The sequence below is a fragment of the Punica granatum genome, chromosome 7 (genome assembly GCF_007655135.1).
Source record: "Punica granatum isolate Tunisia-2019 chromosome 7, ASM765513v2, whole genome shotgun sequence".
In the NCBI taxonomy this organism is placed as follows: Eukaryota; Viridiplantae; Streptophyta; class Magnoliopsida; order Myrtales; family Lythraceae; genus Punica; species Punica granatum.
In genome coordinates this window covers 4,290,366-4,314,235 of record NC_045133.1, presented here as the reverse complement: position 1 = coordinate 4,314,235, position 23,870 = coordinate 4,290,366, and the positions used below count along the sequence as shown (strand labels likewise).

The 23,870-nt window shown below is 35.5% G+C and overlaps 3 protein-coding genes, 1 long non-coding RNA gene and 1 other non-coding gene across 8 annotated transcripts; 1 reads left to right on the top strand and 4 right to left on the bottom strand.

The window, feature by feature from the left end:
- Positions 1-225: 225 nt before the first annotated feature.
- On the bottom strand, positions 226-1,949 carry LOC116215113 (F-box/LRR-repeat protein At3g03360-like). Its single transcript, XM_031550692.1, has 3 exons — positions 1,036-1,949; positions 768-941; positions 226-646 (listed from the first exon to the last, which is right to left on the bottom strand). The coding sequence occupies exons 1-3, from the start codon at positions 1,897-1,899 to the stop codon at positions 398-400; spliced, it is 1,287 nt and encodes a 428-aa protein (XP_031406552.1). The 5' UTR covers positions 1,900-1,949; the 3' UTR covers positions 226-397.
- Positions 1,950-8,982: 7,033 nt separating this feature from the next.
- On the top strand, positions 8,983-10,788 carry LOC116215181. Its single transcript, XM_031550792.1, has 4 exons — positions 8,983-9,727; positions 9,951-10,083; positions 10,229-10,313; positions 10,388-10,788. The coding sequence occupies exons 1-4, from the start codon at positions 9,039-9,041 to the stop codon at positions 10,612-10,614; spliced, it is 1,134 nt and encodes a 377-aa protein (XP_031406652.1). The 5' UTR covers positions 8,983-9,038; the 3' UTR covers positions 10,615-10,788.
- Positions 10,789-14,196: 3,408 nt separating this feature from the next.
- Positions 14,197-17,760, bottom strand: LOC116213326. The gene is made up of 3 exons (XR_004158065.1): positions 17,641-17,760; positions 14,905-17,330; positions 14,197-14,559 (listed from the first exon to the last, which is right to left on the bottom strand). It is a non-coding gene; the product is annotated as an uncharacterized LOC116213326 (long non-coding RNA).
- Positions 17,761-18,408: 648 nt separating this feature from the next.
- On the bottom strand, positions 18,409-22,796 carry LOC116212891 (probable ADP-ribosylation factor GTPase-activating protein AGD15). Of its 4 annotated transcripts, none has more exons than XM_031547626.1 (9): positions 22,408-22,796; positions 21,898-21,956; positions 21,482-21,572; positions 21,109-21,163; positions 20,577-20,667; positions 20,258-20,459; positions 19,501-19,666; positions 18,864-19,028; positions 18,409-18,731 (listed from the first exon to the last, which is right to left on the bottom strand). In XM_031547626.1, coding segments are annotated over exons 1-8 (720 nt in total). In that variant the 5' UTR covers positions 22,462-22,796; the 3' UTR covers positions 18,409-18,731; positions 18,864-19,026. The 4 variants fall into 4 exon arrangements, with proteins under 4 accessions (XP_031403486.1, XP_031403488.1, XP_031403487.1 ...); XM_031547628.1 differs by having other exon boundaries at positions 18,871-19,028; XM_031547627.1 differs by having other exon boundaries at positions 18,409-18,735; positions 18,919-19,028.
- A 70-nt stretch (positions 22,797-22,866) lies between these two features.
- TRNAF-GAA lies at positions 22,867-22,939 on the bottom strand. The gene has a single exon. It is a non-coding gene; the product is annotated as a tRNA-Phe (tRNA).
- Between the last annotated feature and the right edge of the window lie 931 nt (positions 22,940-23,870).

Genomic DNA, 23,870 nt, shown 5'->3' with positions numbered 1-23,870 from the left:
GATCAATGCGGAATCCCTCTTGATATCACGTCTCAATTCAGATCCAGCAAAGCCCCGCTTAATATTTTCCTTTTAGTACTCGGCAACTCGTCTGGAATGGGAAATTTTGCCGTCATATGATTCAAAAGTTAGTGGCAATTCAACAGACACATTACTAATATCATAGTATGGTCATAGGACCTTCACATCGAATCCAACATGACAAACTAGCCATACCCAACTTCGAGTAATTTCAGTCACATTAAGCCTTGGAAATTCAGCATGAGCTCAGTAGACCAAACAATCGCCCACCGGTTTACAAGTCAAGATTATGTGAAAGAAACTCCAACTGATAGGGATTCTAAAGACTAATTGGCTTCTAAAGATCATATACTCATGGGGATAAAATTGATTTGATTCAACAGTCGCAGACTCGTGAATGGCTTGTAATTATTTGTGCCACCAGTTGAACCCTTTCCTGTCCTCCATTCCCAAAATCATAAGCTTGCATCGTTGCCAGTCTAGGAGAGTTGGGCCACCTCATGACCAAAGTCTTCAGGTTCGTCAGGTACTTGACCAGGCCCTCGAATATCGCCTTCTTGGTTCTGCGGAGCTTTTCTTGATCATCAAGGACAGCATGGCTCGGTTCTTTCTCATGAAAATAACACTGTGGATAGAAGATGGCATGCATGAAGAGTAGGGCAAATTAGGTTCAACCAGAAGTCATGTAAATTATTGCGGAAGCACAAAAGAGTAATTCGGACAAGATCTCATCCGATATTAATCACCTTATGATAGCGGATCCATCTTAGCTCTAAATTTTCAAGATGAGGTGATCTGTCTAGCAAGGTAGTGATAACAAGATGATTTAATCGTCGATCAATGCCAGGGACGATTATTAAGTTCTTCCATTCAGTCAACACCTGAAAATTGAATTCTGCATCAATCATGCGGGATACCATCTGTTGATTGAAGAGAGAAATTGTTTAGACTTGAGAAGATTAAAACTCAATTAATTCGATGAAAATTTCTAGAAAAATGAAATCAGACAAGTACCTCTTGACACCAATAACCGATGTGTAAAGTTGAAACATGTCGCAGCTTGTTGAGCATGTCCTCGAACATGCCGAATAAGATTTGCTGAGGATTTTCACTATCCCCTCCATTTGTCGGCTTAACCGGCTGGGGGTATAAGTCAAGCTCAGCTTCGACCACTGAAGATATTTCCGTCAGCTTCAACTCCAGGCATTGCAAGTTTCCTCGTAGACGAAGTATGAGCAAGCTTGAAGCGATGATTTCAAGTCGATGGCAGCCCTCCTGTGAATCTATCACAAGCTCCCTCAATCTCCTGGACTTCCCTATTCTGATTTTGTTCAGTCCGCGACAAAATTGCAGTTTCAGCAGCTCAAGCACAGGGCTCCCGGACAAAATTTTTCGGAGTATGTTGTTGCTCAACCGCACACTACAGATTGATAATTCTTTAAGACGACCCCAGGACAAGCCTGGCCACGGGGATCGGAATTTGCAATCCGAGATGTGAAGGCTCTCGAGTCCCGAATGCAAGCACATGAAATCAGGCAACGGGTAGGATTGCAGATCCAGGGACAGATGCTTCACCTTGTTTTTGACAGCAAATAGAATCCATGAATCGATATTCGTATGGATATCGTGGCAGTGGGGCCAGATGCGAAGAGAGAATCTCTTCAACTTCTTGCCTGTGGGGTAGTGCTGATCCAACCGGTCCATGAACGAGGTGAAACTGAGGAGCTTGCTGCTCTTGTGCAGGGATATATCGAAATCGAAGACCTCGAGGTTCTGGACGTGGGTCCAGGTTCGTGTCGACGAGGCACAGATCTTGACGACATCTTTCGTGGGCATGAACGAGAAGATGTGGTGGATCACATCATCAGGCAAATCCATTTATATGATCCCTTGCTCCTCCGACTTGCTCTTTCATCACCTAATTTCGGCTGACCAGTATGGATATTCTCTGCCATGAATTGCAACCCGTCCCTGATTATATATAATATAATATATAAAAAAAATCTTCTTGATAGGAGGAAATCTCTGAGTAACTAATTCTGTTTCTAGATATTTTCCTTAAATACATATATCACATATATATATCATATATATCTTTTTTGGTTACAAAGGAGACCTAAAGTACAACGAAAGAGAAATCTTAAACAACTAATAAAGGGGCACGGGTAATCCTACTAGATATCCATATATATGATATAGATATTATATAATATATATCTATATATACAGTAAAATAATATACACCAAGTAATAAATGCCTGTAATAAATGTTATCTATATTCTAAATAAATACAAATGGTAATTACTAAATAAATATTATAATTAAATTACACAAAAAATAAATGAGTTTGTTATATATCAAATAAGTTCTCATCTTATATACACAATGCCACATATAGAATTAAAAATATATAAACGAGTAAAAGCCACTTATTTCTTACAAAAAAATTTCATAACATATAAATTAAGTATTTTTAGTAAGAATGTCATAAACTTTTATTTTAAAAATATTAATTTAATTCAAAGACATAATTTAAAAATATTAAAGCCAGTAATTCATTTGAACCGAATATTTATAATTTATTTGTGTATTATATTGAAGATTAATAATTATTTCATGCATGTTAGCGAAAATAAGCAATCTAGAGATTATTGAGCATAATTTTCATTATAAAATAATTAATATAGGATTTAAAAAAATAATATAACAAGTACTAACTAGTGTTCAATCACATGCATTGCACGGATCTGTGTTCATATATTTATATTTTGTAAGAGTAATAATTATCATTACTCTTAAAAGTAAATTTACTTAATTTACTTATTATTATTATTATTCTTAAAAGTAAAAGTTCCCAACAATCAATTTTCAAAAATAATTTTCAATAAAGTTGCATGAATGCTTTTGATTAGTTCAATTATAATTTTATAATCAACGTTCTTATTATGGGTTATAAATTTATTTAATTTCTTTCACAATTTTCGGTTGCATTATATATAATTATATTATTTTATATATTTTTATTCTTTTATATTATTTTTAAATTTATGAAATCTTCCTTCTGAATAAAGATTGTTATTATTCTATATAACATCATTTTTTAAATTTATGTATATAATCTTCTTTTGTGGGTAAGAATTGTTATTGTTCTATATAATGAGACATTATATGTATTTTTTATGCATTATATTAACTCTATTTTTTATATATACTTTTTGTATTTTAGAATTTATTAAAAGGTAATCATTTTTGTGTTTCATTATTCTTATTTTTAACATGTTAAATTTTACTTTTCAATATGCTCGTACATATATATATATATATGTATATATAGCTTTCATGATAAATTATATATATGCTTCATTAATTTTCATAAGAATATTCAAAAATTTTATATCAATTTCTATAAGGTAGGCTCAATTTTTATAATGTCAAGTTAAATTAATTGTTTATATACATTTATCACTTGCATATAATTAAGAAATTAGAAAAAAAATCACTTAATTGTATTTAGTAAGAGATTTAGGTACATTTAATTGCTTATAATAAATATTCGTAGTTATTATTATTTTTTAATTATTCTCCAGTATTCTGTTAATTATCTTTTAATTATTATATAGTGAGTAGGAGATTTACATATATTAATTGCATTTATCAAAAAATTTTAATTATTATCTTAGTTTTCTTAATATTCTTTTTCCATTTTTTAAATTTTCTTTTAAGCATTTTCTATGCACCCAATCTCATTTATTATGTTATGCACCCTAGTAAATTTTAGTTATATATAGATTCTATTAATTAGGGTGACATAAAAAGTAAAAATTATTTAACATGTGGTAATAGAAATATTAGAAAAATTATATTAAAACATTGCAAAACCAAGTTAATATATTTTAACTTAATGTATATAATAGTTACCAAAAATTTAATGTATCTAACAATCTAGCATAACATACAAATTATTAAATAGATATACAATGCACATTAGATACGAGAATTAGTTACAAAATTGTCACTAAATTGTTCGATATTAGTCTAAAGTTTAATGTTTAAGAAATTATTGTACGGAATTGAGATTATTTATTGAAAAATATATTATTCAAATGAAGTTATAGATTCATTTTTTTTTAATTATGAAACTTTTTTTATAACATAAACAAAAGTACACATGTTATACAAAAAAAAATCTCTTTCATTGGAAGAAGTCACTGCGTAATTTTCGATTTTCCTAATTTCAGATTTGAGTTACTTAATTATTTGCTTATCAATCGGAGGCTAAAAGAACGGGTTGCTGAGTGTTGGTTAGGGATCTAATATGATTTTTTTTTTGTTATTCATTTATTGGTTTTTCTACAATTTTATATTTCTGGGAAATTCAGAGTGCTTTTTGGAAGCTTATATTGGGAAAATAATTATAAAGAAGCATATATAATTTTGGTGAAGTATAACATATATTATTCCTACATTATTAAGGTAAATGCCCTTGGCTGCATACCAGCTATTTGGTGTAATTCTAAATGAAGTCAGTCATCGTATATTCCTGCGGTCTTACCTAAATCAGTTTTTGGTATTTATAATTTATCTAATTTAATTTTGTTGGTTTTTTTTCCATATGTAAAGGCGCTGTGTTTAATGTAATCTATATAAATAGGGTTAGAAAGATATATAAGGTCATAAAGATAAATGTCTAAATAAATAATTGTGAATGTAATGTACAAAGGATTAAATTAAAGCGTAATAACACCATATATCCCATGATTTAATATATTTTTTTAGTTCTATCACATGGTTTAAAGATTATTTAAAAAGGCCAATGGTTTGCATGTTATTCAAAATCTATCCTAGCTTCACTTTTTCTGTCAATGTTTGACAAAGTTGATAACGTGGCTAGTGGAAGTAGTGTGGGCCCATCCTTGCAACGTCAACAACTCTGTCAAACATTATTTTATTATGGTGTTTACTTTAGTAATTGAAAATCCTTCAATATTTCTTTTTTATTATTATTTTATAATTCAATTGAAATCTTTCTTTCATCAAGTTTGAATTAAATATTTTTATTTATTTATTTATTTTTATAAATTTTGATTTGAGTAGTCATTGCAATGATACTAAATTCATTTCTATAGTTTTAGATACTTATTCATCAATTCGTAATTTTACATAAAACTCAGTAATTCATATATATATATATATATATATATATTAAATTTTACATTATTTAACAATATGAAGAAGTTTCGATATTTCGAGATTTATATCTTTAAGATTTTTAAAAATCGTCTACGCTATGCACTGGTCTTCATCTAGTATTTTTCTATTCATAAGACTCGAACTCGAGATCATATTTAAATACATATGAAGAATCAATACATAATAAGGAGAGAGGTTTATATGGAGAGTCAACACAGATACATATTCAGATAATTTGGAGAATCACCTTAATTTTTATTTTTATTAGATAATTTTTAATAAAACATACAACACTGTCATTTATAAAAATTTAAAATTATAGAATTTTTCTCATTTATAATATAATAAATTATTTTAATACATTGTCTTTTTAATATCCGCGCACTGTATGAGCTTTCTATCTAATATATGAGAGAACCAATATGGCAGGTAAATTCCTTGGCCAAAAAACATGGCAGGTAAATGAAAGATAAATTAATATAAACTGTTTATATGTAGTTTGTACATGTCAACTAATATTAAATTACGAGGTAGTTGGTGTGATCTAATAAGACCTGACAATTGTGTTGTTGTACCTTATTTAGGTTATTCAAAGGATCGATCTGATTCATCTCCCCTTTCGCCGCTTGTATGAAAAATTATCTTAATGAAAAATTGCAACCCTTTGTTACTTCCATAGTTCGCACCTTTTTTGTTCCATTTCTTTTCTGTATGAATTAGAAAAGAATGCAGAATCAAGCGCTATCTATCTTCGTATAAACTAGGCATGAAATCTTTGCATTGCACGATATAAAACGTGAACAACTTGTTCTTTCATCAATCTTATTTTATATATATATATATATATACATATTTTAAACGATTGAAAATTATAACTTATAATCAATAAAAATATACTATTAAATACATTCAACTAATGGTAATTGAATTTCAATAATAAGATAGAGAAAATACTCCATTAAAGAACATAAAATATGAACTATTATGTTAGTAAATTGATACGTTTAACAGATTAAAAAAATTTATAAAGAAAAAAGATGACAGGTAAAGAATTCATCTTTCCGTCCTCTAAAAGCATATTCCTATCTATAATACGATCTAATTTATAAGCCTCGAAGAAAATTAGAGAAATATTTGTTTCACTCGAATTTTATCATTTAATATTTTTGAAGAGTTAGAATTTTATTTTTATGAAAAAATTACTAAAAAGTATGAAAACAAAAAGCTTTTATCTAATATAATTTTTTTAAAAAAAGTGCTTTTTTAAATATCTGCATAACTACCCATGAGAAAATTAGGAAAATATTTTGTTCTATCCGGATCTTATGTAAAATGGTTTTAAAAATTAAAAGCTAAAAAAAACTGAAAATCATGCTTTATTAAATATTTCCAAAACTAATAGCACCTCCTAAAGAACCAAAATAAGTATTTTTTTCTCTTATTGTATCATAAATTATTTACGAAATTTTAAATAAAATCGTTTTACTAAAATTTATTAAAATTAAAAAAAAAACTCAAAACTTCGTGATTTATTAAACATTTCCTTAAATAAAAATTATTTAACATTAAAAAAAGTAAAAAATAAAATAAAATTTCATTCAACAATCGAGCATTCTGAAGCCAAATCAGGACCACCATGTTTCCGCATCATATACACAAGGCATATAACATATGCATTGCACGGTATAAAATGTAATCAACTTTTCCTTTTCATCGATTTTACTATATAATATGTATGTGCTTTAAATTATTGAAAATTGTAATTAGTAATCAATAAAAATATACTAATATATGTATTTGACCAATGGTAATTGAATTTCACCAATAAAATGAGAAAAACCATTTTAAAGAAGATTAAAAAATATAAATTTATTATGTTAGTAAATTGATACATTTATCCTATAAAAAATAGGTCAAGAATTTCCTTTACTCCTTCTTTTAGCAGTATTATCTAATGTTAAGACTAATCATAATTTGTGAGTATTATTTCTTATTTAAAATGTGGCTACAGGTCCACTTTATAAACTCCTTAGAAAATTAGAAAAGTATTTTTTATCAGGATACTATGATAAAATATATTTAAAAAATTTAAAATTATGCTTTTATTAAAATTTATTTATAAATTAAAAAATCTCAAAAAAAACAAATATATATATCTTTAAAATTCGATAGGAAAATCATGCTTTGTTCAATATTTTCATAAGTAATAGCACCTCTTGAGAAAATCAACAAAAAAATATATTCTACCGAATTTTTATCATAAAATATTGTTAAAAATTAAAAATATCATTTTTTCAAAAGTCATTTAAAATTTTGTAAAAGATAAAAAAATAAAATATTTATATAATCTAATAATTAAAAGAAGTGCTTTATTAAATATTTTTGTAACTAAAAACACCTCATGAATGAAAATATTCTATTTTATTCGGATATTATCATAAAATATTTTAAAAATAAAAGTTATTTTTTACTAAAATCATTAAAATAATTCAAATAAGCTCAAAGAAATTTATATATTTAATTTCAAATTCTTACAAATTATGCTTTCTTAAATATTTCTTAAACTAACAGTAAGAAAATTTAGAAAAATATATGAATCTTATCATAAAATGCTTTTAAAATTTACAAAAGATTTAGTTTAATAAACTAAATAAACCGAGAAAATTTCATTCAACAATCTAGAAACTCTGAGGTCATCAGATCAAGCCCACCATCCACCCTCATACATATCTAAATTTATATATATAATATAAAGCGGAGTTACGGTGGGCTCGGCTAGATTACCTCAAAATGCCCAGATTGTTGAATGAAATTTTCTCGAATTTTTATGTTTTTTTTTCTTTTGAAAATAAAGTTTTTAGTTTTTTAAAGGTATAATAGATATATATTTGTGGGATCGGTCATTATTTTTTTCGATTTTTTTAACTTTCTTGAAAAAAGATTTTTTCAATTTTCATATTTTAAAATTATAAAATATTTAAACATAGATTTGTGGAGTTAATCATGTTCTTCAACTTTTTGATTTTCTAACATGTAAAATTTGGTAAATTTTTTGAATTTTCCAATTTATGTATATAGTTAACATAAGACACGATGTATTATAACGTGGTTGTAAATTTTTATGCAAAATCTCTTTTCAAATTGGCGGACATGAGTTTTTTCAATTTTTTACCTCTTTTATTTGTACTAATGTACTAATGTTTTTATTATTTTATTTGTAAATTATTATTATTAGTCTGATATATATATATATAAAGTAATATATTGTATTGTTGTTTGATTTTAAATTATTACTTTTAACAATTTATAACAATATTTCATATAATAAAAATTTAAAAGAATCACGTTTTATTTCGTGCAATGCACGGGCTTTACGACTAATATTTATATATGGTAGAACATTGTTATATCGATATGTACATATATGTACACGCGGCTATGTAATAAATGTTCTACCGGCACGCGGCAGGAAATCCCTTTGTAGGATTTCCGGTTGAAATTATGGTAATATCCATGTTTGTTATTTTCCGAAAACGTAAATAAATTAAATATATGTGTATCCAAGGAAGACAAATGAACAAAAAAATGAACATACCAAATGATGAATTTACCCTATTTTCCATATTTTGCCCAAAAAAAAATAGAGGTGATAATTGTATATAAACGACGTCCCCTGAATCATTTTGTTCTGCACATTATCAGATTTAAGGTGAGCCCAATATGTTCTTCACTGAACTTTGCTGTCTTGAAAAGATGAATCTTTTCTCTTTAGGTGGCACTAAATAGCCATAAGATTGTTTAGTAATTCTTCAATTTCTTGTTTTTTATGCCTTCTGAACATAATTGCGAGATTCGACTTTGGAGTTCGAGTTTTGGAGAAGTCGATGGCATCCTGAACAAAAAAGCTAGTATTTGTTCTAGCAATGTCCTTAATCTTTCAGGTAAGTTCCTGTGTCCTGAACCGTGTTTCCCGTTGCCTTGGCTTTTGTTAGCATACAAGGTGGTTCCGAGTTTCCCTATGGCGGAGAAAGGAAAGAGGCCGATCGAGGAAGAAGAAGATATCTTGAATTTGATAGACTTTGACATGCCCGAGGAAGAAGAGAAACAAGACAACTTATCCCCAGTTGAGCAGCAGCAGCAGCAGCAGCCTGACCATGGAATGAAAGTAAAACTAACAATGAAAACTGCCATTCCCTACCGGGTACCGGTCCACAGTGAGGCCGTTGAGAACGCAAAGGCAATCCTCAGAGAAATGGAGAGCAAGGATGGTTTTTTTGCAAAGTTCCTGCGCATGAATGGGATTGACCCGCAGAATCCTCAACAAGCAGGGGAAGCTCTGTGTAATCCCACTGGGAACGCCAACTCAAACAGGGCAAATCGTGCTCTGAAGATCAAGGACATCTCGGGCATGCCTCTTATCCCAGGGACGAGGGTCATTCCCCCGGGATCTAAGAGAGCTGCCCAACTTGAAAATCTATTAAAGATCTATGCCGAAAACCCGGAGCGTGCCAAGAGGTAATGTAGCTTGCTGTAAAATTTGGTTTCGTGCGTATATGTTCGAATTGCTTCCTAAAACAGACTAGGTCCAGAAAGATCACTTCACAAGTAAATCTAACTCTAAGCTTTTATGCCAAAAAACTCGCATATGCAACTTAACTGTATATTCATAGTCATATTTGTCCTTTTTTTTTGCCGCAAAGTGTACTATTTCCATAGATTTGTTCTGATTTAATGACAGGATTGTGGTCAATCGATTGTCCGCTCTGAGGGTCAGGGAGAAAAGTCAGATGTATAAGAACATGCTAAAGCAGAAAATCAACACTCTAAAAGCTGAATCCTACGTGCTATCGCAGCAGTTACAGCTAGCACAGGTAAACAAATCAGCAAATCACCAGGAAACAAATCGAAACAACCAAATACAGAAACGAGTTTTCAACTGAAAGACCATTTATCATACACAATTTTTATGTTCCATGATTTGAGCAGCATGCTGATATTGGGCTGTCTGATGAACAGAAAAATAGCAGTGCCCTCAAAGCAGAGAGCGCTTTGCTGAAAGCTCAAATGGAAAATATTCAGCAGCAGATTCAGGTGCAGGACGGTAAGTACTGTGATTTGCTCTGATCCATGCTCCTCGTTTGATCACTGACACTCCGCACTTAATTTTTATGATAGTTCTGAATGAGGAAATAAGCAATGAGATCGAGTTCCTGAGATTAATGACAGGACCAGTGCCCATTATTTCTACGGAGAGTGCACTCTTATCTGCACAGAAGCTTTGGACACAGATACCCGACTCTCAACATCACCAAACTGAGCAGGGGCAAAACCGGGAAACTACCATGACCCCAGAAGTCATGCCTGATGCAAGGATTCCAGGAGCTGCACAGTTGGACGTGTGATGTGGCTCGGGATTGGACGCTGCCTCTTTGGCTCGATCAATTTGAATACATATATTGGTAGTTGTGTGGAGATGGACTATTAGTTTATTAGTGTGTACTCCCCTCTTGGTTTGTTATATCGATGTATCTGCAAATGGTGAATAAGGTACTCTTTCTTTTAAATAAATAAACAAGATTCCACGAAGCTTCAGACTTTTTTTTATTTTTTTTTCTGGCTCATCAATATGCTGCTCCCCCACAGAAGCAGCGTGTTGCTTCAAAATTTCGTTGATCAATGCTTCAATCCATGAAGCCACTCAAAATCGGCAGATGAACTTCTAGTCAGTAGACTGTCAAAGCCTCCACATAGTAAGTCACAAGATTGCTAGCTGTGCGGTTTAAATGCCAGCAAATCCTCCAGCGCATCCCGGGGACAGAGTAAGGATTCTGAAAGACATCAACTGCCACATTTCGAATAGTTGGCCTCCTAGTCCTATTGCAAAGAAGCAAGATAAGATTTAAACAGAGATAGCAGATCAATGTCCATGTTGCAGCTGGAGCAGAAAATGGTTTGCCTCCAAGCGACCAATAACTCCCAAGATTGTCTGAATGCTGATTCTCGTGCCTTCTTCTGCATAAGAACTGGAAAGAGTGCTTCCTCAGTTCGATTAGAGAACCCCAGCAATACATGATATCATCCTCTCCCAAAGCTAACAAGAACTACGGCAGGAATCAATCCATTATCCTACAAGTCGTACTATAGAATCCACACAAATCTGAAAGAAAAGCCTGTCTTCCCCTGGAATTGATGAGATTACTGTTATCTGTCTCGGTGAACTGATTTAGCTCAACAATGTTTCCCCTGGACAGAACTCAGGATATTCTTACCTTGGCATCAACTTTCTTTCCTCATGAATTTATCTCGAGATTGGGCACCACGAGCTGCTGTTACTCACATTTACGTCCATTTCCTCAATTCTATTGGAGATTATTCTGCATTCTACATCATAAGTAGCTCTGCACTCGGCAGAACCAAAAAGCATGAGGAAATGGACCTTGCTATTGCTATGACAGAATCAAGAAGTTTTCCGAATTTCAGTTCCATGTGATTTCTGTCATTCGATGTGAAGTGCAGGAAAGTCTATGATGCAGACTTCAGCAAATATTGGGTAATTTCCGAACATTACACTGAACAAGATGTAGAATAAATAAGGGAAGCTGTAGAAGCTCCTGAGGGCCTGTGCCAAATCTGGATAACATCCACTACTCTTAAATATAAGGGCAAATGCGAGAAACAAAGTTATACATGCCGACATGAGTCATAATGCATCTCATGCTTGCGTGATGAATGGCTTCATCAAGAAACTACAACGATATCAATTCTGAAGGAACAATATTGCACCATTGCGCAGGTAGACCTTCTGATGATTTATCTATGTCGATGAACACATGCATCTCAACTCATTCTTGTGTGATTTGATAAAACGTAGTCAATTTGGGAGGATTAGATGCCATAAGTGTCATGTTCACACCATGGGTTGAAGCTCTGCAGTAAAAAATCTGCCTACTAAAATGAATAAAACCAATACGACCAACTTCTCCGACCCTGGAACTTCAACATTTTCTGCGGGACCAGAGCCAACAATGGGAGCTCGGCTACATTGATTTGATGCAAAACATTTGTGAGTCCTACTTCCAGCTGTCTTTCCAGAACGAAGATGGAAGTGGTTACGTACAGCGTCCAATCCAGCACGACACGCTCTGTCTGCATTATGTAGAATAGCATAGCCTGAAATTCAAATCATAACATCGGCATTTCTCTGCTCTTGGCTCTGAACGGATCGCAGTGCTGATCTGCTCTCACTGGGGATCATGCATGTAACTTTGCTGGCACCCATTTCAATAAGGGTCTCGAGGGTTGCAGTTAGTAATGGCACTTTAAGATCTAGGAAGAGGTGAAGAGATTAAATTCCCCGCAACTGCTCACCTGTAACTGATTCCGAGATAATTTTTTGACATAGTTCAACAGCTAACAATTCCATAGTTGTCATCAGCCCATCCGCAGTTCCAGCAGCTTCAACAAGCGTCAAGATACATTCAATACTAGACATACTCGACCACCAAACATGATTAGGACCAAGAACAGAATTTGGTGATAGAGAATGACCAAGATCAAAACCCAAAAACAGTGTGGCTTTCGTGGAAAGTTGCATTCCATCTACATACAGATATTAATCTTAAGTTTTATAAAAAAAAAAAAAAATCTAACTATACTAGCTTGTCAAGTTAAAATCATTAATTGACCCAATATTAACTCAAACTCAAAGTTAATAAGCATACAATGTTAAGGTTGTCGAATTACTGCACACACCCCAGCATACCTCAAACCATTTGTTCAGAATTAACGTACCCTAAAATATTTTTAATCAGAACGATCAATCCTTGGCCTCTAATGACCATTACCTGCTAATATAATATTCTGGATGAACTCTTGGATTGCTTCAAATTTGATCAGCCGCTAATTCAACCGTCTTCCCTCCTCCCTTCTCCAAATCAAAAGCTCTCGTTGCTCGTCCTGTCACAGCATCTGACCACCTCAGAAGCAAACTGGAGACCTTTCAGGTACTTGACAAGGCTCCCCAAGACATCCTTCTGGAGCTTGTCTTGGTCTGGTTTCCTCTTATTAGAATCAAACTACGGATTGAAGATATATAGGCGAAGCACCACCACCTCGACAAGGCACATTGATGACGTCCTTCAGGGATGTGAGCGAGAAGATGTGGTGTATCAGATGATCAGGTGTATCAGATGATCGGGCAACTCGCTTATGCAATCATCCTGTCCTCCTTGCAATAGGACTAGATGTCCATGACTTAAGATTATTGGTGATCAATGGATTCACGGGCAAGCAAAGAAATGGTGTATACATAGAAGAACTGTCGATCAAAGTAGTCACGGAGATAACCAATATTTACATTCAAAATAATCAAAATCAAGGTATTAGTTCATTCAATATAATTACCTAGCTCATGACACCAATGACCAATATGTACGGCTGAAACATGTTGCAGCTCATCAAAGAACTCGTTGAACATGTCCCATAAAAATCCAGGAGGATGAATGGCGTAATAATCCTCGTCTCCTTCCACAACCTTCTGGTTGTAGAAACTGAGCTCAACTTCGACAACACTTTGGCCAGCTTCAACTAAACGATGTTGCCGGTATCCTAGAAAACACAAAGTATGAGCAAGCTTGGAGCGATTCTAATAGAAGTGGCGCAAAATCCTTATCTCCCCTCAAATCCAGTCGACCAAGGTTTTTGAATTAGGGAGGACTTATAATAGGATCTGCGAGAGTGTGTTAGAGTACTGAGGCTGCTCAACATCTTGAGGTACTAGGTCCTATCAACGTTTCTCGAAGGTGAGTCAATTATATTTACCCCCTGATTTTTCATATTACTGGAGCAGATCAGCGTGTCTAGGGATCATGAATCCATGATGATGACGACCCTAGGAGCTTGAGCAGTAAAAGGACATTGTATGTAGACGTTATATACCAGAGAGTCATGTCGATCGGTACCGGCTCCAAGTCCGGAATAACATGTCAAAGAAACTGAGATTGATCTATTGAACGGTTGAATTTTACATGGAAACAAAATTGTTTATGAGAAAACATAGCAATCGCCGGTTATATGTGCTCTGGCGATTGCCATGAGTTTTTATGCATGTAATATTAGGGTTAAACTCTCGGATAGCCTGAATTCTGATGAGCCACTAATCGAACAATTTCCTCTCCTCCATTCCTCAAATTGAAAGCTCTTGTCATTGCTCGTCCCATCCTAGCATCCGACCACTTGGTGACTACAGCCTTCACATACTTTAGATGCTTGACGAGCCTCTCAAATGCATCCTTCCGCAATCGCTCGTCTCGATCATTAAGGAGAGCATGGTCCCGTTTTCTATTAAACTGTGGATAGAGGATTAGATCAAGTAGTGACACAACAAAATAGATGTAATTAGATATTGATTATCTTACGATCACCATCTATCCAGAGATTTCTTAGCTCTAATTTCTCTAGTTGGGGTGACATCTCTTGCGAGGTCGTGATCCCAAGAAGATTTAATCCATAAAGCTGCCGGGATTCAATTATTAAGTGCTTACATTTAGCCATTTCCTGAAAACTGAATCCTGCTTCCTTCATTTTTGCATCTACCTGTTGATTAATTCATTGATTTATTGATGAACAAATTTGATCATAGTTAGATTAATCAAAATTTTGAAATGTGATAATTCAACCGATAACTAATTTACCTCATGACACCAATAACTGATGTGTAAAGTTGAAACATGCTGCCGCTTGTTGGAAATCCTCTTGAGCATGCCGTAATGGTCATACACTGCTTCCATGTCCTGTCCGGGGTAGAAGCCGAGCTCAGCTTCGGCAATGGAAGATACTTTGATCCAGTCCAATTTTTGACATCACCAGCATCCTCGCAAATGAAGTATGTGCAACCTGGGAATGATGACGGTAAGTGGTAGGAAGCAAGCATGTGAATCTATCACAAGCTCCCTCAGTGTCCGGGGGTAAGATATTATGTTCCCGTCCCAACCCTCGCAGCATTTCAATTTCAGCAGCTCGAGTGCACCAGGCACCCCGCACAGATTAGCCATAGCATGTATTAAAAACTCCTTTCGCTGACTGATAACTCCTGAAGGCAAGGCCAATTAAGGGAGCAGGCCAGCAAGTACAGCAACCAGCTGCATCTTGATATGTGAAGGCTCTCCACTTCCACAAGGTTCCGTATGAAGCCGTGTGACTCATAGGATTTTAAATAAAACCATAGAAGAAAATATAGTTTGGTTCTCGGAAATTTAATTTCTCTATTTCCCGATCTTAAACAAAGAAATATATACTAAATATATGAGTCTCTTTTATAATCACCAGCATAAAAATTTAAAAAAAAAAAAGGAAAAACATATATGATATGGACTAGACTTGGAACAAAGGAATTGGGCCTGAACAGAATAGACTTAATCGGCCGGTCCAAGAGTGAAAAAAGATCAAAGGTCATCACTTGTGGACAAAGCCCAAGTGAATTTCCAACAAACATGTTTTTTCTTAGACGTATACATTGGGGCTCTACTTCGTATCATTAGACGTATATATTGATCGGATTACATGTATATTCTTCTTCTTGTGGTTGCCTTGGGTGTCAAGAAGAGGAGGAGGGGAATATGGAGCAATACTATCTAGTTTTCTGCAGCTTTAATCCTGACAGAGAAGGAGGGTAAATGAGTTAACAACATGATTCTATATACGTAATTTACCCTAAAACTTTTATAAAGTATTTGATAAAGTTGGAAACTGCAATTAAAACGTAAACGAATGAAGTAAAACTTTTCATCTTTCTTCTTCGGTCATAAGGAAGGTCCATGGGTCTAATACAACGATATAGGCATGGCCCCTATATTTTCATATTTTTTCTTCGTTGAGCCAAAAGATTCTGGTGATTCTTAGTGATTTATTTAGATTCTTGCATCCTGTGATTCTCTGAAGGGAAGGGTTCACTATGAAAAGCCTACAGGCAGATGGAAGTGAAAAAGTCATTTGGCGCGATGGAGAAGCATGGAAAGTCTTATCAGCCGATACGTTTCGAAGATAAAAGTCGCGTGGTCCGCAGTCCACTGTGATCTGCTGATACAAGCGACTAATTAACCGACTCCTGCTCATTATCAAGCGAGGCGTTGAGGCAGTGATCTTAGAAATTACCCTGCAGCAAGAGAGAGCGACACGGCGTTAACTGTATGTGCAAGTGTCAAAAACAACAATGCCTTCGTTGTCCTCGCTAAGCTAAGTGACGAGGATTTTGGGAGCTGCAAGACTGTAGCTAATCCTTGGTGCTCATCGACAAAAGCATCAAATTCGTGGTCAACAAGCGACGAGAACATTGAGACTGCTGAACAGCGCTCGATCTCCATTCCGTATGTTTGCGTCAGTAGTCATGAGCAATGCATGGACGAAACGCTTGGGAAGAATGAAAGCTTTTACAGAGAGTAGGGACCCTAGCACGCTGAGGATGCAAGAGGGACAGCGGAGAACCACTCCCCAGTAGTTAACAGCCGCGATATGCCCGTAGGGCGCGCCGCGTGGGTAATAAAGACCCCAGCATTGGCACCGTATCCCTCATCCCCAACTCATTGAGGATACGAATCATCCTTCCAAGAGCACACTGCTCAACGTCCCTCGAGAGAACTTCTCTTATCCAAGCGGCACGGTTCCAACCTACTTGGGAAATTGATTTCGAAACAAATGGAACTGCCCAAAATCATCTTTTCTGACCTTTTTTGGAAACCTTCATGACCCCCAAGTTCACTAGAAAAATATAGGAAGGCTCTTCACAAGAAACTGGCAGAGGGTTAAAAACTTAACGGCAAAAATTAAGTCTTGACCCTTGATCAATATCGTGATTCGACTATTTGGCTCCACAGGGACGAGAAAGAGGGACTAAAAGTTGCTTATCTGAAGTCATGGTGGTTTCTGACAATCGTGATATTCCCTTGATGCTCATCGTTGCTTGATTAGGCGCTTGGCGCATAAGGATAGGGTTCATCTTTGGATACATGCCACCAGCATTCTCGATCATCTCCTGTGGCAGACATCCTGCCTTCGACGCCCATTAATGAACTGGCCATCATCATCATAACAAATTCTTCATAACTGAGATTGTCGTAGTCCGCTGCGGAAGTCGAACAGAAATGTGGTTGGATTAACAAAATTGTTAAATCCTTTGCTTATTGTTTATCCCGGAAGAAGAGGATCCCGGTCACCAACACGAAGAAGCTTCTCTTCTTTTACGTTAATCTTGGTAAGAGGTACATATAACAACATGATGAGGTCAAACTGTTCCCTCAGGCAGGGGATTGCCATCACAACTGGTGTGACAACCATTTAGATTCACATAAAAACTCCACAAAGACAAAGAAATGAAGAAATTGAGACTGCCAAAACTAATCAGATATCTTCAGAAACTGAGAATTGGAGATTACGAGTGGTGTCGTAATGTCAACGATGGCAAAGCCAGAGCCACCGCCTTTGCCCGATTCCCATAGACGGCGCCATGCGATGTTGTGTGGAAAACATAGGTCTCTCATCTCCCTTAAGCAGATTCCTTCTGATACATTTATAAGGACTTACAAAATAACTGCTTGCAACATTTATAAGGATTTACAAAATAACTGCTTGTAACCGTTGCTTTTAGAAGCTAGACCATCAGTGCTAAGCGGGCCTTTCAATGGGCTTCTATCCTTTTGGGTTTGATCCAACAGCCTTTTTTTTGTAAGGTCTCCTATTGAATGGTCTTGGATATTATGTAAATTATAACTCATGCCATTATGAGTGAGTTTGAATTTGGAGATTTTAAGGAGGATGTAGTAACACCGATTGAAAATAGAGACAGAAAGTGGGTAATTATTTCTTAGACATCGGTCATCATAACTTTAATCTAACGGTTATTATTAATTTAGAAAATTCTGCCAAGGCATTCAAAGGAAATGAAGGGAGGTGTTGAAAAACAAAACAAACAGACAGACAGACGAGTCGGGCCAACCTCATTTAGTTGATCATTGGTACTCGATCTTCTCAACTTGGATCCTTCACAGGGTGTTCATGGCGAAAAGGCCTTTTCCTTTCTTGTGGTGCTTAATTTAGATGTGGATTAAGATTGACTTATACTCAATAAAGTTTCGGACTCAAACTTGATCTTAAGATGTTGTCACGAAGTAGCAATCATCTTAAATATGTCGCTGCACAAAGCGCAAAAGAAGCTCAATAGTATTTCGCTTTCCTGAAAAATAAAGGGGGGGAAAAGGTTGATCTAGCAAAGATGAACGGGAAACTGGTATATGTTCTTCGTCAAGGATTAACTCAGAAAATTGAAGGATAAATCGTAATCCAATACACACTGAGCTATAAGTAACCGAGTACAAGTAAGCGAAGCATTTTCTTCTTCCCTCCAAGAACATCGGCTATGTTTTGGCTTCCTTGAATAGATATACAAAGATTACAGCTGGTTTCAGTTCCATGGGTACCAAAAAGACTCCACTTGAAGGCCATTTTCGGGCATAGACTAAGACCGATCCTGTCTCAAGAAAACCAAAAAGGAGTAAAGGAAAGAAGTTGTCATTAGCATTGGCAAATGGCAAGTTTTACGGACACGAGAATATGGAACAAGAACAATTTAGCTGAATGGCACAAGTAAGAAATAGCTAACATGTTACGTGAAATGTAAATGATGCAAGCAAGTCATTGTGATCACGAACGCCTACTGATATATGGCTCTTTTCGTCCGATCGGTGAATCTTTCAGATCTTCTCTTTCTCCAACATGAACAGTTGCTCAAGCCTCTTTCCCTGTACTGATCGATATGGATATGCTCCTGCCAAAAGGATGGAGTTAAAGGGTTTCAGTATTGGGTTAACAAGTATGATTGCTAGCAAAGAGTACAAGTACAGAGGAACGAGCACCATTTTGAAAGCGGATCTTTATCCTAGAGAGAAAGGAAGCTGATTACGCTTCCTATCTTTCCTGGGTTAGTGTTATACTACATCTCGGTTTTCTGTTCTCAATATTATTTTCATAAATCCATTTCTTTTATGTTCTACTACATCTCGATTGTTTGTTCTCAAATTTTTTGTCATAAATGCATTTCCGCTTTTTCTCACAAATTGGCATTCATCAGTTTCTCCAGAATTATTGGTCGTTCTTGCTCAAATATACCATCTTAGAAGGCAAAGTTTACTTTTTCCAAAATTAAAGAGGAAGCCGCAGATAACTAACTCATGACTCTGCTCCCAATAGAGATACGAAAAGAATATTACATAAAACTCCTGATATGTTTAGATTCTTACAGTCAAAAGTTGCCCAGCTTGAAGGAGGTCTAGGGCAGCGGTTTGCATCTCGAGAATATAGCAAGCTGAACAGATCTTGCGAACGGGTCTTTACTGATGTCCCGGCCGGTTCATCTGTAGGTGGTCGAGCCAGAGGTAGAGGATCATCCTTCATATCAACAGAGATCTGCATCGAAAGAGGAGTTAAGAGTCACAGGTAATAGGCCAAACATCAAGCAAACCTATTGAAATTTTATCGTCATAGAAAATTGTCCACGTGATGATGGAATGAAAAAAACAACAATCTGATCAACCCCAAACACTAATATAGCATCATTTTAGTTCCAATTCAGAAATTCAAACGATTAAATGGTAATAAACAAAAGGTGGAGACTAATGGGGTTGTTGGCCATAAGTAATAAACATAAGGTGGAGACTAACGGGGTCATTGGCCGTATCTAACCAACAGGACACTTCTTAGTCTCTTCAGTTTTACCGTACTTACCCAGCATGTTCCATATCCTGATCTAATCCCCCTTGTTAAGTGATCCGTTGCATCTGTACGTATCCGGCACCATTTAAATGAAGGACCTTAATTTTTATGCAATTTCAATTAGCCAGTAAAAGATTCAAAGGAAGGGAATTTCTGCAAGTGCTGCTTCTGGGGTGCAAAACTGGAAGGTCAACTAAATAGGTTATCTGTGATGTATGCGATTACTGAAAATTTTCATCGAGGAAGCAAAAAAAGTAATAAGAAAACAAGAGTTAAATGTGCTACCCCACGCTGTTTTTGAGGAGGAGCTACTTGAGTCATGTGCTTCGTGAGAATCTCTTCATCGAGAGAAAATCTCCGTGTTTTTCCAATCGTGTTGTGATCTTTGGATCCACCATCGAGAAAGTCAGTGGTGACGCTGTACATATCACATAGTTCTGGAGAAGGTTGCGGGACATCCTTTGCAGCCCACCTCCCCTCCACATATCTGAAAAAATTCTACGCAGTTATGTTACCAACTGAATGAAAGCAATGAAATATTATTTTACTTTTATGTTAGCACTTGATGATCTTAGATCGACAATAGATGCAGCATTTTACTTACTTGGCACGAATAAACCTCTCGATCATACTTCTATCATAATCGACAGGCAATTCTGCCTCCCAGTAATCATTAGACTTCTTGTTACCCATACCTTTCCAATGGGGAAAAAAAGGTTAGGGAAATTTCAGGTTACGAGTATATAATTTGAATAAAAGCTGCGCCAAGAAAGGATGGCACAACACTTACATTCCACTATAGAGAGATTCATGGAGCAGGTTAACACAATCACGCATTTCCAGTACTGAAATATGCACCCTAAACCTTTTTGACCGATTAAAAAATATCCAAGATCAATAGCATTATGCACCCTAGACCTTTTTAGCCATTCCATGTTCTAAACAACAGATGATATTATGCTAAATAAATTTTACCGATCAAACTCACAATCATTTAGATTATGCAAAAGCTTGTAGCAGTACTCTCCTATTTTGTATTGGAAAAGGATTATCTGCTACCAAGTTCTGTTAAGATCTGTAATTGCAAATGTGGCAGCATGTTGCATATTTGGATGGAGCAGCTTTCGGATTCTTACATTGCATGAAGGCAACTTGTTCAGGGAGCCACGTATCCAGAGAGGTCGACCTGACCTAATGAAATGAATAGCGTAAAACCATCAACAGACTTAATAGGAAGCCGCAAATGAGAACAGCATGAAAAGGATTACAAAACGTAGAGCACGCAAATCTGCATTCGTTAAGAGTGCCACGAGTTACTGAAAAGCTGTGATTGGTAGACAGCGTTGCTGCATGAGCTTTTCTCATCGGCAGCCAACTCAAGCTTATTCCTTGTTTGAGATTTAGGTAATCTCAAATGGAGCATTCATTCATAAAAACAAGATATTGGCAAAGTGCCTCCCTTGAAAAGGATAAAATTCGAAAAGAAAAGGACAGGGGAACCAGACCGACCTTTGAAATATGTACCCCAAGACTCCGATGTATCCCTGAACATTGCATGCATATAAATGCTCCGAGATTCACACTGGCCCATCGAGGAGCCCTGAAAACAGAACATGACAGTGTCAAGCTTCTCTTGACAACATCTACACATAAAAGTAACCCAATTCTATGCCAAATGTTTGAACTTGGCAATAAAAAACGTAAAATTAGAGTGCCCGAGTCAGTTATGTTTTTCTGTTTAGCATCTAATAACCAGACTTTCAACAGCATTACAGTCCAGTGGAAAGAGCATTAATGGCATAATGGCATATGGAATGAGTACTGCCATCGGCCTTACGACTGCTTTCACAGGGTAGGTAAACAGCTCGAAGGCAAGTTTCGGTTTAATTATTCAGACAGTATGTTAAAAGTTATGTAACACGTACTTATTCCGGCAGTCTGCACATTCCCTATTTTCTGGAAGCTTAAGAAGACCCTCTAGTATCTGCATATAGTACGAAGTCATAAGAGCACAGAATTTTATCGAGTCAATGTATGAGTAAAAGAATTTCAGGCCTAATAATGCGATGCCTAACCACAAGCACATGTGTTCGGATAGTATCTGCGATAGAGCAGACAAGCATCAAATCTGAGAAAATGGCGCGGCATCTCGCGCGTAATTTTCGCACTACATGTGTAGACCGTGAAAATCAAATAGGTTGATGCGCCACCCCAAAATCCGCCATGCCTTTCGACTCAGCATTTCATATAACATGACTGATCAGTTATTTCTCATAAAACCGTGCAAATATATAATATCACCACTAAAACTCCAAGCTCTAATTCATTGAACTTCTTATAAGTACTGCCGAACGAACAATCGATGAGTCTCTAACCCAAATCAAATCAACAACAATTATTTGCACTATGAATACAGCGGCGTTGGAACCGTGTACCTTCGTGTGCTTGGCGTTGAGGTCCTTGGTGACTAGGGCCTTCTCGTTCATCATTGCCTCTATTCGGAGTCGATCAGGCTGGCCGGGTCTCCGAGCAGAACAGAGAGCCAAAAAGATGAACACAGACAGGAGAGGCCAACGACGATCACTTCCTCACGGAGGAGGAGGAAGGGACAGAGGAAGGGGGAAGGAAGGAAGAGAGAGAGAGAGAGAGCGTCTCTGTATCTCTTTCTCTCTCTCTGTCAGAGCTAATTAGGGCATCTGATGAAGACGCAATCGACGGGAACCGTTGGTGAGCTCCGGCGAAGCAGCTGGTATTGCCACGTGGACTCTCTCTCCTTCTCTCTCCTCCCCAATTTGTAGCGACCTTCCCTCCACCCTCCTCCCTCTCTATTCTGGCGGGAAATTACCCGAAAAATAAATAAATAAAAATATAGAAAAAGGGAAAAGGAGAAAAAATGCGGTGAGCGTGGATCGAACACGCGACCTTCAGATCTTCAGTCTGACGCTCTCCCAACTGAGCTATCCCCGCTGGCTTGTTGGCTAACTAGGGTAATCTTAAATATTCGTTTTCTGACAGTTTTTTTCTCTTATTCAAAAGACGAGAACTCTTCTTTTTTGCTGGATTAAAAAAAGAGGTAAACTCAGTAATCAGAACAGGCCGACTTCGAGTCAGTAAAAGAGTTCTTTCCTTTTCTTTTCTTTTCTTTTTTTTAGCAAGCACAAAAGTGGACCATTTATTAATCAACATAAAAAAAAAATGGATACAATAAGAAAACGTCTGATCAAAAATTACAAAAGTGGAAATAAACAATTTATATGAAGGATAGTAACAGAAAAACATCATAGAAGAACGGATACAATTGCAATTTACTATCTTGACATCGTTAGCACCATTCACTACCTGCTAATTGTACTTAATAAAAATTCAAATATTCAAAAAAGAGTTAGTGTCTATAAAAATTCGATTTCATGATTATTAGTACATGCAAATATTCGATAGCGCATATTGGCACGGACTACCTCTCAAATTTCGGTTATAGCTAGGCCTTGGGTCTCTGATGTTTCACGTTTTTTTTTTATCTCTAATACATATGCATGGAACACCGGCCAATGCATATTTTTATTCTAGCATAGATTAGAAAAAAACAAAAAAAACAAAAAATCTACATCTCAATGCATACAATGATTTTTATTACGTTTGGTTTCAAAATATAATTTTAAAATTAAATTTTAATTTTGAAAAAGAGTGCTATAAATAGAGTTCACCATTTGACTTTGTATGAATTATTTTATTTTGTTATGAAAAAAGAGTGGTATCAATGGGACTCACCATTTGACTTTATATAAATTATTTTATTTTATTATTTATAAAATTAAATTAAAATAGAATTTTAAAATTTTACTTTTGAAATCAAACAAGCCTTTTATGACTTAGGTTGCGTTTGGTTTCATAATAGGAT

Excerpts from the sequence above, each read along its gene's own strand:
- LOC116212891 (XM_031547626.1), bottom strand. The coding sequence starts at position 22,461 with ATGATGAACGAGAAGGCCCTAGTCACCAAGGACCTCAACGCCAAGCAC. Across the intron at positions 21,957-22,407 it reads TCAACGCCAAGCACACGAAG|ATACTAGAGGGTCTTCTTAA; the intron begins GTACACGGTTCC and ends TACTATATGCAG. Across the intron at positions 20,460-20,576 it reads GAGAGGTTTATTCGTGCCAA|ATATGTGGAGGGGAGGTGGG; the intron begins GTAAGTAAAATG and ends GAATTTTTTCAG.
- LOC116215113 (XM_031550692.1), bottom strand. The coding sequence starts at position 1,899 with ATGGATTTGCCTGATGATGTGATCCACCACATCTTCTCGTTCATGCCC. Across the intron at positions 942-1,035 it reads TCGGTTATTGGTGTCAAGAG|ATGGTATCCCGCATGATTGA; the intron begins GTACTTGTCTGA and ends TTCAATCAACAG. Across the intron at positions 647-767 it reads GATGGATCCGCTATCATAAG|TGTTATTTTCATGAGAAAGA; the intron begins GTGATTAATATC and ends TTCTATCCACAG.
- LOC116215181 (XM_031550792.1), top strand. The coding sequence starts at position 9,039 with ATGCCTTCTGAACATAATTGCGAGATTCGACTTTGGAGTTCGAGTTTT. Across the intron at positions 10,084-10,228 it reads AGCAGTTACAGCTAGCACAG|AAAAATAGCAGTGCCCTCAA; the intron begins GTAAACAAATCA and ends TCTGATGAACAG. Across the intron at positions 10,314-10,387 it reads GCAGATTCAGGTGCAGGACG|TTCTGAATGAGGAAATAAGC; the intron begins GTAAGTACTGTG and ends TTTTTATGATAG.